Genomic DNA, 17,681 nt, shown 5'->3' on the forward strand with positions numbered 1-17,681 from the left:
TTCCAGAAGCCCCACCTCCTAGAACACCACCCCCACCCCGCCATACCCAGGCGTGTGAATTCACTTCAGTTAGCTCATGAAAAAGCTCAAGTAGATAAAGCTCACCAAGCAATTCATTTAGAGTTTAACCTTTTAGGTGGCTAATTACCACACAGAAAGGCCCCTAAACTTAGTACCATCACTAACTAATTACCATGTTACAAGGTTAAGTGTTTCATAGCTCCCCATGATGTTTAATTTCCAAACACTTATCTCTTTTACAACGCAATACACATCAGTTCCCACATCTGGATCAGGACTTCCACCCATAGCCTCAGCCCCACAGCCACAGACTGAGTCGGAGCCCATCTTTGGAGCCCACCCCAGCTAGAAATAGCTCCCCTTTGTAAATAGTTAATGAGCTGTTCATCCATATTGCACTTCTCCGTGGCCCTGCCTTCACCCTGGGCTGGCACACTGCAGTTTGTGGTTTGCGTGATTCTGCCCGCTCCCTCTCTGCCCCCACCACCTCAGCGACTTAGAAGATGATGGGCATTAATTTGACTTCATGTCCTGAACCCTTCTGTCCCCCATGGGGTGCCCACTTCCGTCACACATGCTCATGGCAGACCGTAGCCCTAATTGGCAAGAACTAAGACATCCCTCTTTGCTTTTCTCTGTCTCACTGTCTCCAGAGATGAGAAAAGAGCACTCAGAGAGAGGCAGAAAAACAGCCTGGATCATCTTTCCCGGGCTGGCCTCAGCTCCATGTTGGCTACTGGTTTCTGGGATTGTGTGGGCAGGCGCCAAGAAGAGTTAATGACACCAAAGCTTTCCTCCATACAACTCTGCAGTAGCTGTGTGCCTCCCTGTCTTCCTTGCCCCTCCCAGCTTCCCCGCAGAGCCCTGGTTTTATTTGGGGCAGTGATATGCCTAACAGACGACTACCTTTGTCAGCCTCTGGCAGAGTCATGGGGTGGGACTTCTGGGGGGTAACCCATCCAGGAGGTGGTGCCTAATGATGTTCCATTTCCCCAGAAGCAGACCAAGAGACAAGGATTCTAATACCAGTAGTTTATCTGGGAGGTGGGCCCAGAACTGTCCAGTCAGGAGACCGGGAAGGATGTCCTTACAGGGGGCCCACTAAGTAGGGTTCCACGGTGGGCAATAGGGGCTCAATCCCACTTGGGCCTTCTTGGAGGCCGCACAGAACAAGCCTCAGTTATCCTCCTCCCCCATCATCCAAGGAAGAGGAAACTGGCGTATGAATCCTCCAACTCCCAGTTTCGGAGGCTTGGTGAGGTTCCTAGGGATGGCAGGTTCCCTACACATCCACCTGTGCTGCTGGAGAGTCCCCAGGCAGAAGCGTCAGTGAGAACAGAAGACATGAGCCATGTGGTAAGGATTTTGCCATTGACCTTCAGAAGGAGCCTCAGTCCTTGAAGGCCATGGAACTCCCGTACCAGCCTTGAACTACCTCCAGCTGGGATTCTGCTACATGACAGAAAAACAGAACAAAAAAACAACCCTCTAAATTTGATGGATTAACTATAGTCCGATCTCTGCCACTAGAAGCACTTGGCGTTCTATGAAGATGCTCTTTGTCACACTGATATCTCCTTCCATTTCACTGCCACCTAGTAAGTTAGGTAGGACCCTTACTATCCCCATTCTGTAGAGAGGAAGCCTGAGGCTCAGAGCAGGAAAGATAAGAGCTCATGTCTGGGGTCCCTGAGTCCGTCCTTCTATTCATCACTCAGGCTCAAACAAGGGGCAAGAACAAATGACTCCAGCACCTGCAGTGTGCAAGGTGCTTTACTTGCCTGTGCGTACTTTATCTTTTGGGAGATAACCCCATTCTAAGGGATTTTTATTTCAATGTTAAGGTGGAAGCAAAGTCTCCAAGAGGTGAGATGAGCAGGTCTGGCTTCTCCCTGTACCGGAAGTTCAGAGACCAGCCCGCGCTCCTCCTGCGCCGTGGGATGCACAGCGGCTCGGCCCACTAGGGCCACCCACACATCTGATTTCACTGGCATGTGGCATGATGCTGAATGCACGTCAGAGTCACTGGGGGAGCTTTAAAAACACTGACGCTTGGGCGCCACCCCAAGCTGACTCAGAATCCCTCCGAGGGAAGATACAACTCCCCAAAAGATTTCAGCGTGCAGCCAGGATCGGGGAGCACTGGGGAGGTGGAAAACTGGGGCTTAGGGTCAGGGTGCCTGGGTGTCACACCTTCCGCACCCCTGGTGCTTCTTGAAAGGAGGTGGCTGCTGTGAACCGACCTGGGCAAGTTGTCAGATAAGGGTTTGATGGCATTATGATGACTGTCCCCACCTGCACTGACCCCAGCACCACGCATTCCTCCCAGCTGAGGCCCTCCCTCTGGGAACCTTCTTTAGTGTTTTCCTGGTGTGAAATAAATGATATCCCCACTTCCACCCACGGACTAACCAAAGGTATAATAAAATTAACAAGGGGCTGGTTCTCAGTTCTTCCTTACCAACAGGGGGAAAAGTCACATTTCAGAAGCAAGGCAGACCAGATATACACTATAATCCCTTTACTCCTGCTAATTATTTCTATCTTCGGAGATGTCTCCAGCCAGAGCTTTTTGAAAATGAAGAGGGAATGACAAGTAGAGAAATTAGTCACCTCTGAGCAGATGCCCTGGAGGTTTTTGAATTTGAGCAGTGTCATCTTCTTGTGTAGAGAAGGAAAGGAAGGATGAGAAAGGTAGTGATATGATTTGAAATGCTCTTGGAAGGCACCCCTGAAAAATGTCTTCCCTATGCAGAAGTGTGTTGGGAGATTTGAAATTCCACCATTAGAGATTCATTCTTTTGGGTCTTCCCAATTGAACTATAAAAATTTCTGAAAGGGTTTGCATCTTGTGCCTTGATCTCTTAAAACCCTATTAGATCATTTTCCAAGTTTATAGCTCTCTTGGAATATGGCTTTAAAGACTGGAGCCATAAGAGGCAGTTTGAAGAAGAGGGCCAAGAAGAGGGGCAAGACGGGAAAGCAGGCAGGCTCCTAGTAACAGTAAATACTTATATGTGTTCAGCATCGCACACTTGACTATGAAAGATGTGTTTTCAAATACATGACTTCATTTAGTCTGCACCACGATCCCAGGAAATATGCAGAGAGGAATCTCTGCTCCCATTTACAGAGGAGAGCATGGAGACCAAGAGCAATCAAATGAGTTGCTCATGGTCCCTGGACTAGCACATGGTAGAGGTGGAGTGAAAACTGAGGTTCTGGAAGTGCTAGCTTCTTCCCTATCTTTTCTATATTAATGGGTGTACATTGTACTTAGCTTTAAAAAACAAACAAATAAATATTTCCCAGCCTCCCTTAGAGAAAGGTATGGTCAGTGAGATGTGCGCAGATATTATTGGCCGGGGCTTCTGGGAACTTCCTTTTGCCCTGTTGGTCTCTACCTTTCATCTTTCCTGTTGTGTATAGATGGGAGATGTGATAGCTAGAGCTTCAGCAGCCATTTTGCACCATCAGGTGACCTTAAGGACAGAAACTGTGCTGAGGATGGCTGGGTAGCAAGCTTGAAGGAGCTAGGCCCCTGGTGGCTATGCTGTCCAGAAAACCAGACCTAAACTCTCTTCCAATGTACTTCTTTTACATGAGAGATGTATAAACACTAATGAGATTAAGTCATTGAGTTTTCTGTTCATCCTAATTGCCACTCTGGACTTCTTACTCCAGACTTGTTTTCCTCTGGGATGCCTCTAACAACTAAGTTATTTCACAATGGCTTACCTGGTACCACACAGAAATCCTCATCTTGCCTTGATTTTTGGCTAGCTGGTCCCAGGAGGCTATTTCTGAGTGGGATCCAAGGTTCTCACTGGCCCTCTTGTTCCACTCTCCCTCAACACTGCTAGGCCCTAGAAATGCAGGAAACAACTAAAGCTGCGAGAAACAATCCAGCAGACTCCCAGTGATTTACCCCACCCTTCTCAGAAGGAGAAGTTACAGCTGGTGCTCCTTGTCCCAAGTCTATAGCCTTAGCCAAAAGTCCATGGGCCGTTAGTGAGATGTGCGCCACAGCATGGTACCTGGCACTGAACATAGGAGACCTCTGTATTTTTGGGAATCCTGGGAAATCTACTCAATTCGTGGGATAATTAGTTTCATCATCTATAAAATGAGCCTTATATTTGTCCTGTCCATCCCTCCCTTGTGGATATCAGGTTTCAGTAATTTAATAGTGTGAAAGAAATTTAGAAATATATAAAATCCAAGGCAGGCTGATTTTGATTTTGGCTCTAACCAGCAAGCTGCTGGGGAAACTTCCCTTGACCCATCCACCCGTTTCCTCCTTCACATCTTTTTCTTCCTTTACCTGTGGGAGCTCAATCAACACTTTCAGTAGAAGACGGAGTGTCTGGGGAAGTGTCCCCAGGACAGTGGGTCCTGTACCTGGGCTCCCCCTCCCTCTAGGAAACAGTTGTCCCTACCAATTTCTCTCCATATCCATGAAGTCTCAGGTTCATTAGTAAATTCCCCTCCATTCCATGGTGGAGATGGCTGTCTTTTCATGATAAGAGATAGAGCTCCACTTAAGTGTTGACTGATAAGATCCTGATGGGGCGGGACCTGACCAAACTGTCCCTCTTATCCTTTCCTGAGATGGAAGGCAGAGCAACAGCCGAAGGTGCCCCCTCCTTAGCACTTCACAATTCAGTGGGGTCGTCCAGTCTCCCCAGGATGGGAGATGCTGTGATGTCTGACATTCATGAAGAAGACACCATGGAAAGGGGGGCCTACAGACAGAGCAGGAGTGGGACATAGAATGGCTGCTATCATCCCCCAACTTCATTGTGTCTCCTCATAATCCATCACTTGCCCTACTTATGGACGACCACAGCATAATAAGCAAGGGAAAGGCAAGACTGCATCCTGGCTAATTCCACACTGTGCTTTAGAAGCACGCTTACTGTTCCCCTAGCCCTCCTGGGGACGGTTCCAACATCATGCCTGGTGACAGATGTTCTTGATGACTCTTGGAGACAAGTGTTTGTGAATGTCACTTGGGCTGATAATGACATGCAGGTCACTTAACTTTCCATGTCACACCAGGGATGAGCCTGAGCCGGGACGGGTTGCTGTCTTCTCCAGGCGGAAGGGAGGCCCCCCGTTTTCTGACTCCTCTTCTCCCACCCTCCCTCTTCCCCTTGTGACCCCTCCTTGCTCTGACACTGTCCTCATTAATGCCGGCCACTTACTGAAAGGACAGGCTCTGGGGCAGAGAGATGGGAGAGTTGGCCCTCACCAGTCACGTGGGAAACATGCCAGGCCACTGCAGGGCTCAGCCATGTGTAAGCAGGGAGGACAAATGCCTTGGAGGTCAGCAAGTACCATTAGATGATTAGGAGGTAATTATCTCATAAAAGAGCAAGACCCTATTTCATAGTCAAATTCAAATCCTGAGTTATCCATGATTTGGGGTTACCTATGGCTGCTTTCCCCTTCCTGGTATGTGAAATAGAACCTGATGTTTTCAGAAACTGCTCACAGCTCCCATGGCCCCAGATGTAGATCAATGATGACCTCTTGATGATTCATGTCCTGTTCTGGTTGGACAATCTGAGCCCCTTCCAAAGTCCCTGTCTGTGACCTTAGGGCCCTGGAGCTCAAACCTCTATGACAGAGGGCACCCTAACTCTGGGAGGTAAGATGTTAGATTATCAGACCCAGCTGGTAAAAGCAGGTGGATTTAGCAAGAGTAATAACTGTATTGCCTCAATCATGAGATTATAAAGGTCTTGCACAGAATAAGAGACCATCAGGGCTGGGATCATGTAAGCCAAATGTTTCCATATCTGCCTAAAGTCAGGCTGCCCCCTCAGTGTCCCTGTTCAACCAAGTTCTGCTTCAACCTTTCCGGCATGAGCAACTCACTACTTTGTGGAAGCTCTTACTTATTCTGCTGTTGGGCAGCCCTGATGCTCATTTCCATTCTGTTAAGTACATCGAGCATTGACCCAGTAGCTGTGGTGGGCCAGGACTTACTAGGAGCTGGGAGTACAAAGATGAGTACTCATGGAAAGCACATGCTGGAGAGAAAGAAAGATACAAAACCAAATTTCACGGCCACATGGAAAATAATGACAGAGGTATGTAAGGCTGTTGCTGTTGGACCTTTCCCTTGTAATGAGCTGATGCCCACTTTCATATGTGCATGTGTTTATGTGTTTTCCGCTCTTCTGCTCCTAAACTTTTTGAATAAGTTAAGGGAGGTAGGTCTTCTTTTCTGAGTCACCTCATCTCCAAGGTAACCTTCCTCCATCTCCCATGAGCTTCCAGAATCCCATTCTCATCAGTTGATCTCTGGACACACTGCAGTTAGTAAAATGACTCTTAAGACCACGCTGTCCTGTATCAAACATTCCACGGCTCTGCTCCAGCTGGCTTGAATGAGTCAGTGGTTAGAATCAGAATCTCACACGAGCTGAGCATTTTCCTCCTGTTAACACAACCAAAAACCATCGGAGTCTCAGCAGTTCCATCACTTCGTAGGTGTAATGGCCTTGAGATCAATGAAAACTCAGAGCCTAGGCCACACAAAACTCCAGTCAAGCCGGATTTCCCCCACCTTGTGCTTGTTCAGTTGAGTCCTTGAACCAGAGGGAAGGGAATACACATTTTCTGTGTCATTATCCACGACAATAGGAAAATGAATCGAGCAGCACAGAAACGGGGACAGAAGCAGAGGAAGCACAAGGCAGAGGCTTCCTTGTGCGTTCACATCAGTCTATCAGTCTGGTTCCATGACCAGTTTCAAGTGCATTTCACCAGCACGCATTTCTCCATTTTGTCCCAAACACAAAGTGAGATTTTGTCAAATGTCCTGTAAAATTGTAATAAGCTCTGTTTATGGTAGTGAGTCACAGCCAGTGGAAACTCCTAGGACATTTTCCAAGGGTACTTAGCATCCCCCAAGATTCAGATCCTCTTCCCCATGGGGACCCATGGCGGTGGGATCCAGTGGAGAATCGCTGTAGGAGGAGGATGCCCACAGAGAGGTGCTGCCCTCAAGAATGATGGGGAGGCATGCCTGTCTGAGCCGCGGTGTCCACAGTGTCTCCTGAAGACAGATCAGCAATGGGGCAGGATTTTCTCCTTGTGAACCCATGCTGGGCCCTGGCAATCAGCATTCTTTTCTGAGGGCTTACCACCATCTGTTGTGAAATCCTTTCTAGAATTTGGCAGGGAATCCATGCCCAGCCTAGCATCCTATGCTTTACTCAGTCTATTCTTGGAAAAGCAGAATATCCGCCCTTTTCCCATCTGAGGCGCTTCTCTTTCTGTCCGTGCTGCCTCAGGACCACGCCCACAGCTCGGGAACCTCATCTACCCCTTCCTTTACTCTGGGACTGGACCCTGGGGGCCTGGGGACCAGGACCCACCCACATTCTTCTATTCCTTCTCAGTAGTATAGGTCTTGCCCTTCCTGGATTGCTTGGATCCTAACTCTGTCTCCGCTCCTTGCCCCTGTAACACACCCTGGACAAGCTTCTTAAATGGAAAGTGGAATAATCATAGCTCTCCCTTCTCGGGCATAGTAAACACTAAATGAGTTGGTCCGCATAAAGCCCTTGCTATAATAGTGCCCAGCTCGAGGAAGCTCTTAGCGCAAATACGCGCCCTCCCTGCTGTCCCTGCGCTCCCAGCCCCGAGGGCGGGGGCCCATCCGAAATGGCCAGGCGGGCCTGTTGGTTCCCGTCTAGTCTCACTGCGAACTCCTTCCCATCCAGCAGGCTGTTGTCATTTTTCCTTTTTGCTACCAACACGGATTAAAAAGCCCCGTTGGGCTGCCTTTGGCTCACTGCGCACAGCGCACACGCCTCCTCCTCTTCCGCTCTGGGCCTTTCTTCCCTTCTTGTGTACACTTTCAGGCTCAACTCTGCGCATGTCAGAAGCACTGTGCAGCCCCAGTTCATTTTCTAAAAGTTCCGTTGCCTCTTTCGGTGCCCTGTATGTCTAGAGCCAGAGTCGCTGTCGGGGCGCTGGGCGGCTCCACCACAGAGCTGAGTCTAGACGCGGACTCCAGAAGGCCTGGGTTCAAATCCCGCCTGCTTCTTTCTGGGGGAGAGCTTTCTGGTTCTCTGGGCCATTTCTACTTCAGACTCTGCGCTTGAGCGACGGGTCAGACGCAGTAAGCCGGCAAAGACGGTGACCCGCCATCGCCGTTCCTGTCATCTGCCTAGTCTCACTCTGAACGTTTTCTCTAAGATTTTGGAACTCAGACTGAATTGTGTATTTAACCCTCCTCTTCCGTTTCCTCCCCCAAGCTCGGCAGGCAAGATAATGGTCTTCCTCTCACCATCACTATTACTTTTACTAATAATAATGATAATGATGGGTGTACCTCCAACAGGAGCTGCGCACTCACAATATTGAGCTTCTGAGCTCTGTCTCCTACTGTCCCTGTGACGGCCCTCAGAGGAAGTCAGCAGGGTTTGCTTTTGGTTTTGTTTTTGAATTATTATTATTTTTTTTAATTCCAAGGTTTCTGATCCTCTCATTTCATTTACTTTCATGAACCTAGTGTCTCCAGGTTCTGAACCACCGAATGTAAGTCGCTCGAATTCTGTCTTGAGAGACATCAGGAGCCAAACTCCAGCCCCTCCTATGCCCCAGGCTGGGTTTCTGGGGCCCCCAGGGAGGGGCACCATTTAGGCATGCTGCTATCTGAACACCAACAGCCCTGCTTCCCCCATCACCCACTGCACTGTCTTCCCTCCGCCCTTTGCCTGTGCGAGCCTCAGAACAGGTAGCATTTCACTTTTACACTTTTTATCAAAGTCAAGACCATATAATAAATTCACAATTGAAGAAATATACTTATTTCCCAAAGGTCAACCTCACAAGTTATCAGAGAAATACAAATTAAAACAAGTTCCATTTCTCACCTATAAAATTGGCAGAGATGAACTTGATTATATATTCAGTCAATGGGAAAGGTGTGGTCGAAATGGGCGCTGTCGCCTTCCACCAGTGTGGGGGGGGGTCAGTAAATATTTACATGCAATGTATAAAGATTATAATTTACTCATTAAACCAGTAATTCAACCCTTAGAAAAATAAGCTAAGGAAATCACTGAACTTGCACAGATATATTTAGGTACAATGATCCATCGAGGCGTTACTTCCAATGTTCAAAATGAGAAACAACCTAAATGTTCAACAGTAGAAGATTGGTACAGAAATTGTGGTGCAGAGAAGTGAAAAACATTTTACTACCATGGGAACTAAGCAAGCTATAATGTGCAAAGAATTAAGAAATACAGACTAGACTGACCATAAATATTGTTCTGAATTGAAATAAAACTGAGAAGCCAAATGCCTCTGATAAACTTTGGTGGGGTTACAGATAATTCTTATTTCTCTCTTTGTCATTTTCTTTCCTTTTTTTTTTTTTTTTTAAGATTTATTTATTTGTTGGCCAAAGCAGAGGGAGAAGTAGAGAGAATCCCAAGTAGACTCTGCTCTGAGCACAAAGCTGGACACAGGGCTCAATCTCACGACCCTGAAATCATGACCTGAGCCAATACCAAGAGCTGGACACTTAACAAACTGAGCCACCTAGATGCCCCTCTCTTTGTCATTTTCTTTACTTTCCAAATTTTCTACAGTGACTATTACTTTTATAATTAGAAAAATACATACATGTATATTTAGGCTTAATGATATATCTATAGATCTCTTTATATGTGTGTGTGTGTGCAAACATTTAATTTAGGTTTTAATGCTGCTTTCTGTACATTTGGAGAGGCGAAGCTGCTCTCCAGACAAACCAAACGTATGCCAGACCAGGAAAGTGCCCTGGTTTCCACCGATTTCCATGACGCACCCCAGTCTCAGGGACTCCATTTGTGGAATGAATGCCTTCCTTATAAGCTCTTCTCCCTCACACATTTCCACCCAGAGACTCATCAGCTGAGATCAGAGCCAGAAGAACTCTCAATGCTCTTGACCGCTCCTGCACCAGGGACCCTTTGTGTGTCTATGAAGCCTATGGGATCACTTCTCAGAATAATCATTTTGAGTGCATAAAAAAGGGGCACTTGGGTGCTCAATCGGCTAAGCGTCTGACTCTGGATTTCAGCTCAGGTCATGATCTCAGGATCATTAGCTCAAACCCTGCATCAGACCCCGCATGGAGCTGGCCTAAGATTCTCTCTCTCCCTCTCTCTGGACCCAACTTACTCTCCAGTACTCTCTCTCTCCCTCTGAAAAAATAAAATAAAATAAATAAAATAAAAGCATAAAAGAAAACAGAGGATTTCCAAAGAAACCAGGCATTTCTTGAGCAGTGAGATTCTTGGCCATGTGCTTCATGTTTACCGCAAACTGAAGCTGGCTGAGACAGGAACTCATCGGTGGTGGGAGCCTGGACCCTGGGGCCTGGAGCTATCACTCTGGGAGCTCCTCCCTCTGAACGACGTAGGTGATTCTGGGGCTGCTTTTTAGTCTTAACCTCCCTCTCTACCAGGCCCAGGAAATGATCCCTTGGTCCTCACCATAAATTTACAAGGTCAACATTATTATCTCTGTTTTCAGATAAAGGAGACTGGTGCCCAGAGATGCCAGCACGGGGTTGGGGGGGTTGGACAGGATGACCCCACCTGTAATATCCAGGCTTCTGTGACTTGCTTTTGCCAATCAGAGCTCATCCAGGCTCCTGTGGCACCAGCTGGGAGTAGAACAAAAGGATGCTCTCCTCCCTCGAGGGCTGCTCAGACGGAAGAGACTGTGTGTGTGTGGGGGGGGGCGGTGAGGCCAACCAGAAGAAAGTAGAGCTTAGGGAAGGTAAGAAAGTCTAAAAACACAGGATGTTGTGGGAAGGCCTTTGATCTGGCTGAGCTTGGAGCAGCTTCCTGACTTTAATACTACATGAGCCAACACCCTACCTCTCCCTTTTCCCTTTCTCTTTCTTCAGTCAGTTTGGATTGGGTTCCATCACCTGCAATCAAGTGTCCAGACTAAGGTACACATTGTCTCCATTTTACGGGTGGGGACAAACAGGCAGGCCGGGAGAATTAAATGACTATTAAGTGGCGGGGCTGTAATCCGAATTCTACTCTTCCTGACCTTAAGCTTGAAGCATGGCTACATGCATGTCCAGGTGAAGGCCAGATCCACTCTTCGCAGGCTCATAGCCACATGCCCACCTGCCAGAGCCACGCCCTGGGGGGCTTGGTCCTCCTATATACACATCTGTTGGGGCTACCCACGGAGTTCCTTTCTTCCTACACTTGAGTCGATGTGCTTTCCATGTCCTCTTACCTGCACCGTGGGCACAGCTCACCCTACGACTCCCCCAGGCACCTCTGGGAGAAGGGGCATGGGTGGGAAAAGTTCAAAACCCTCCCTAGTGCCTCCTCCTTCCCCAGCCATACAGTTCCCTGCCCCGCTGCCACCCCGGCTCACCTGTAGATCAGTACCTCATCATCAGAGCAATTGTACTGGAGCTGGTACATCTTCACGCGGGGCGCTGACTTGCTGACTGACCACTTGACCAGGGCCGAGGTGGTCGTCACATCGGACACAAGCACAGCACGTTCCGGGGGGCTTTTGGGAGGCTCCCCGCCCCCACTGCCTCCACCTCCCCGGCTGGTCTTGCTGGAGCCCGTGATGTCCGAGAGGCGGGACTTAGGGGGAGCGGTACGGCTGGTGCTGTTGCTGAGGTGTGGCAGCTGGACGATGGAGACCTCTACCATGGCTGTGGCCTCCCCGGCAGCGTTGGCTGCGATGCAGGTGAAGGTGCCGCTGTCCTGAGACGTGGTGATAAAGATGTCCAGGGTACCGTTGTCATACACAGCGGTCCTTGAGGAGTTCCCCACCAGGCGGTCATCGGGGGCAACCCAGTGGATGAGGGGGCTGGGGTCCCCAATGGCCTTGCACTTGAGTGTGGCCGCTTGACCCTCCAGAACCAGCAGCTTGTGTGTGTGCTGGGTGATGAGAGGTGGCTCGCACACAAACTCCTCCTCACGCACATGCCAGAAGTAGCGGCCCTTGAGGCCCCCCGGGGAGCCGCAGGTCTCCAGGTCATCGTCCCGTTCCAGCCTCCGCAGCCAGAGCAGCTCACAATTGCAGTGCAGCGGGTTCCCCCCAAAACTGAAGGACAAGGGTGGAGCAAAGGGCGTGGCGGTCAAGGCGGAGGCCTGGGAGCGGGCAAAGATGGGGTCTGGGGGCAGCTTCTGCAGCCGGTTGGAGGTGAGGTCGAGGCGAGCCAGCTTCTGCAGGTCGGCAAAGGTGCCCTCGGCGATGTGGTCCAGCAGGTTGTGGTCCAGGCTCAGCTGGTGGAGGTTGACCATGCGCCGCACGGAGCCCCAGGGCAGGCCATGGAGGTTGTTGTAGGAGAGGTCCAGGTCTTCCAGTGTGAGCAGGAAGTCCTCGAAGGCCTCGTCGGCAATGCCACCCAGCTGGTTGTTGTTCACAATGAGGTGCTGCAGGTTGACCAGGCCCCGCAGGGTGTCCTCCCCAAGGCTGGGCAGCCGGTTGCTGTCAAGGTGCAGAGAACGGAGGCTCTCGAGGTCCAGGAAGGAGAAGGGCTGGATGTGGCTGATGGTGTTCCTTGACAGGGTCAGGTCCACCAGCCCCGTCATGTTGGCGAAGTCCTGGCGGCCGATGTGGATGATGAAGTTGCCACCCAGACGCAGCTCCACTGTCCGCCGGTCAATGTCAGGAGGCACGAAGAGCAGCCCCTTGGAAGGGCAGAGGGTCCCCAGTGACTCAGACAGGTTCTGGCAGACGCAGTACTTGGGGCAGGCGTCGACCACGGCAAACGCCATGCCAAACGCTAGCAGGCCACCAAGCAGGGTCTCCATGGTCTGGTCACTCAGGCTGTGGTGCCTGGAAGGGAGGGACACAGGGTCAGGGTTAAGAGGCAACTTTCTAATGCCCTACCAGGGCTTCACCTGTCACCCTAACCCCTGCCTTTTGGAGGAGCAGAGAAGGGCCTGTGCTCCTGTAAGGTCTTATCTCTTCTGTCAATCGATCCCGCTAATATAGTTCTATTTCTTTTTCTTTTTCTTTTTGTCTTAGCTCTTATCACCTTCTAACAGACTATGTAATTTGCTTATTAACTATGTTTATGGAATATTTCCTATCTCCCCCACTGGAATGTCAGCTCTACAATGGAAGGTTCTTTTGTCTGTTTTGTTAATTGCTATATCCCACACATCTAGCACAGTGCCCAGAACACAGTAGGTGCTCCATAAATGTGTTGAACGAATGGAGGGATGGTTCCATACCAGTGGTTCATCTGATAATCATCAGATTCGAAAAGTGTGTTCTGAATGTATTTTGAAGCACTTTGACTTGGCCTGAAGTCAAACTGGACCAACATTCATAAGGAACAAGGACATGGACAAGGAGAGAGCTGGCCCCCTGGAGATGCCAGCGTTATTGGGGAAGTAGGTAAGTTTCCGCATGGAGAATCTACATGGTGGATAAAGCTTCGGGAGTTCAGGGAAGTGGAGAAGGGGGTGAGGCTGGAAGCAAAGGCATGAACTTCTTCTGAGCACCCTGTATGTGCCGGGTCCTCTGCCCAGACCTCCATGCACATCATCTCATTTGGGCTTTGGGAACGGCTTTCACAAGGAAGGGCTTATCTGTGTATATAGATGAAGACTCGTCCACCCTGAACCGTCTCCTTCCAGTGTTCACTCAAAAATCACCTTCTCCCTGAGGCCCCACCCCAATGGTGCATGTCCCTCTTTCCTGCTTTGTGTTCACTTCTGGGAACTCATCGTGATCTACCTTACTGTATATTTGTTTCATCTTGTGTATTGCTTGTCTTCTATACTGGCAACAAAGCCCCAGGATGAGGGGACTTGTTTTTATTCACCACCACATACTCAGGGCATGAGGCTCTGGCTTGTACCTAGTTGGTGCTTTTGCATGAATGGATATCTAGGGAAGGGAGGAATGGACTCTGGCTCAGGTCTTTGTGCCTCCGAATCTTACAGTTTTCTCACTATTCCATGTTGTACTAACTTAGTTCTATTTATGTGGTGCTAAAAACATCAATGGGGTTGGACGTTTGAGAATCCTGCACACCGGTTGGGTGGCTTCTCTCAGAACAACGTGCTGCCGAGGAAGGCCTTCTGAGGCCACGGAGTTGGGGACGCGCTGCCTGCTTTTTCTTGCTGTTGCAAAAGCTCTGTATGCATTAGCAAGTACAGAAGGGTTGAGGAATTCTGCCGCAGTAAAGAAAATGGATTAGTGTTTAATTCTGCATTGCTTCCCTCCTTTTAAGCTAAAGATATTCCTTTTTAGAAGCAGCCATCGTTAATATCTGGAGGAAGTAGGGCTCCGGAGCTCCCAGTTTGAGAAGCACAAGTGCAGAAAAAAAACACCTGGCAGATTTAAAAGGATATAAAGCAAATTTAAAAACTTATTCCAATCAGATACGACTTTATGGTGAAGATACGAATTGCATTATTGCATCTTTCAGGGTAAATCCCCCACCTAAGACCCCTTACTGTCAGAGACTAAATCTGTGTTGCATCTGGATAAAGCGTTGTTTCTGATCAGCCCTGTCCGATAGAAAGATGATTACTAGCCATTAAATGTAGCTTAAAATTTTCTCATGGGCATATAAAAAGGGAAAGAAGTGAAATAAATTTTAATGTATTTTATTCAAACCACTATATTCAAAATATTGCTTTCACATGTAAGCAATACATACAATTATCAATGAGATATTTAACATTCTTTTATTCATACTAAGTCTTCAAAATTGGGTATGTCTTTAATACTGAGAGCACATTTCAAGTGCTCCTTGGTCATATGTGGCCATCGGGTATCCTATTGGACAGCACTGTTGGAGCAGGTGGTGGCTAATTACAGTGGATGGCCAAGTCTAGCCTGCCACCTGTTTTTGGAAATAAAGTTTTATTAGAACACGGCCGTGCTCATTTATTTGCATATTGTCTACAGATATGGCGTGTATGTGTGTGTTTGTGTGTGTGTGCACGCTACAGTGGCAAAAGGGAGTAGTTACAGCAGATATCATGTGACTGCCAAAGCCAAAAGTATTTACTGTCTTGCCCTTTCTGGAAAAAGTTTACTAACCTCTGTTGTGGTGGATTTTTTTTCCCCTCTTTATCTTCATTACAATCACCGTCATTAAAAGCCCTTGCCAATGTGCCTAATTCTACACAGTAATGCTCTGGGCTCTTCTGAGCCACAACCCACCCTGCCAATCCTTGTTCTCACAGCCCGGAGGCGTCCTGGCCACCCTGACCTAGGTCCTACCAGGAATATCCAACCCAGAGGTGTCCACATGTGGAAGCTTTCTGCCTGCCACTGTCTCTGTGCTCAAAGGCGCTCAGGTCTTTCAGGTCCTTACTTTGCTGGGACCCTGGCAAAACAAACAGGAATCTTCTCCATCTGCATTGACCCTCTTCTTATTTTTATTTTTTTTTTTTAGCATAAGGGCACATTTTTGCAAGGGGCTGGCCATGCCACTACTCAGGTTTATTTATCTCTTACCACTCTCCGTTCCGTTGCTTTTCACTTCCCAGCGAGGCTCAGCATCTCTCACTTATAAACGCAATGCTCAATCTTCCTCCAAGACTGCCAACACACTCTGGTCTCTTGCTGGCCTCGCTCCCTCCCTCCACTCCTGCCTGGCCAAGTTCCTCTTCTCCCTCCACATCTTGATGGCTTCCACATCACCTACTCCAGGAAGCCTCCGCACAACCTGGACCAAATTCAGCTCTGCTGCTGTTTTGTCCCTTATTCTATACTTGTCCTACAGAGTGCTCACTGTGCTTTTAATTATAATGCCTTCCTTTTGTATCTCTCTGCCTTCCTAGACTGTAAACGCCAAAAGGCAGAGAACTTAGCTACCTTGTCCGCCCCTCACTGTATCCCCAGGGCCTAGCACCACACCCAACTTCTAGCAAGTGCCCAGTAAATATCAATTAAATGAAAATGAAGTAGTAACTGAGCCAAGGGAGTTTCTGGCATTGTCACTGAGTTTCTGAGGCCTGTATTAACCCTGTTCAGGGTTCATTTGGTTGATCAGCTGAGAAAACCACTTTATGGAGAGGTGTGGTCACAGCAAAAAAACTTCAGAAGCATCTTCTGTCAAGCATCAGCTGCCCTTCCCAGCATGACTCACTCTGGTCCTACAGTCAGGGAGTCCCTGTTCCTCTGGCTACTGCATCTTCTTAAGTAGAAGTGAACGGTGTTCCCTCTGCCTACTGGGGATCAAGGGATGTCCCTCCCTAGTTAAGTGGGAGGCAGCCGTGCGTGTGCATATGTGTGTGTGGTGCGTATGTGTCGGGGGTGGGGGGTACTATGCTGAAAGCCTAGGGCCCGGAGAGAAAGTCATCCTCTTTACAACTCTCGCCTAAACACTGAAGTGACCAAAGGCCAAGACGCACGTCCAGCATTTTCACATCATGCTGCGCAAGGAAATGGGAGGACTTATCAAGTTCCTAGGAGCCCAAGGCCAAACGTGCTTGTGGCCTGAGCGAGCTCTCTGTGGTTTGTCCCTCCAGATCCTCCCCCAGCCTCTCCCGCTGGGAATGCTAGCCGTCTGGGCTGCATCAGCACGCGGTGGGCAGACTGCCCCATCCTACAGTATCCTCTGGGGCTGGCTGTCCTCCGTCCAGTCACCCGCCCTCTGCTCGAGGGCAGCAGCGACAGCAAGCAGGGAAGCCTGGGACACTCCAGGGTGCGCACCCTGCGCGGGGCTCATTGTTTCAAACAGTTTTGTCCTTGGAAATTGCTTTTTTAAAGTTTGTTAAGGATTAACAGACGTCTAATGAATTCAAAGCTGTGACATAATAGAACTGGGTAAATATATTTTAAGTCATCAGCATGGAAGATTACTGACAGAGAAGTGACTATTGAATCTTAATTAAAATTGTATTCTGAGAACTGTCACTTAATATATGACTCTCACAACCAAACAAAAAGCAGCTTAAAGCCTAGGTTGGGAGGGAGGCAAGGGGAACGTGTAGGTGCGCATAATTAGTGCACGCCCAGAGTGGGGGCTCCCTCTCCTGAGCAGGGAGTTGAGCTGGAAGGGGCAACTCGGTTCTCCTAAATATGTCTGATGGGGGAGGTGGCAGAGGGGAGCAAGGAGAGGTGGAGATTAGGAATAGAGGTCCAGTCTCAGGAACAAAGGAGTGGATGAAAGCAGGCAGGAGGGGCTCCGGGATTATTTGTGGGCAAAGCTGAGAGAGGTCCATAGGGATCAGAAGTGAGGCTGTGAAATGGATGCTGGTATCAAATGTCAACATCAGCCTTCATGCAAAGGAATCCATCTGCAGAGGAGTAAGAGCTCGTCTGCTCAGAATGTCTATGAGCCTGGGCTAGGGGAAGGGAAGGGAGGGGGCTGCCTGGAGAGGCAGGCAGAGGATCCCGGAGAGGAGGATAAACACTCTTTCCTGGATCTGCGGTGCTCGCAAGAACCTGCGTGTCTCTAAGCAGAAACAGTGTCTCTTCCCTCCCTGGGTTTCTTCGGGTGATTTCCCAGATGCTCTGCGAGGTGATAGCTGCCCCTGGTCCATAAGGTACTCGTGTGCAGTTAGGAAAAGGTGCCCCTGCAGGGCATTTGTAGGGCCCCTTCGTTGGACAGCCTTGCACAGTAAACAACCTACCCTCCCATACCTTGTGGCCTTGAGCATTGTTATCCCCATTTCAACCAC

The 17,681-nt window shown here is 49.0% G+C and overlaps 1 protein-coding gene across 1 annotated transcript in view; it reads right to left on the reverse strand.

The window, feature by feature from the left end:
* Positions 1-12,862, reverse strand: part of LRFN2 (leucine rich repeat and fibronectin type III domain containing 2) — a 40,694-nt gene extending 27,832 nt beyond the window's left edge. The window contains exon 1 of the mRNA XM_045071223.1: positions 11,440-12,862. Within this exon, the coding sequence (XP_044927158.1) occupies positions 11,440-12,839 (1,400 nt within the window). The 5' untranslated portion in view covers positions 12,840-12,862. The remainder of the gene's footprint in view (positions 1-11,439) is intronic.
* Positions 12,863-17,681: the final 4,819 nt, after the last annotated feature.

This window comes from Mustela putorius, unplaced genomic scaffold, assembly GCF_011764305.1.
Source record: "Mustela putorius furo isolate JIRA1106 unplaced genomic scaffold, ASM1176430v1.1 tig00003983_pilon_pilon_pilon, whole genome shotgun sequence".
NCBI classification, from domain to species: Eukaryota; Metazoa; Chordata; class Mammalia; order Carnivora; family Mustelidae; genus Mustela; species Mustela putorius.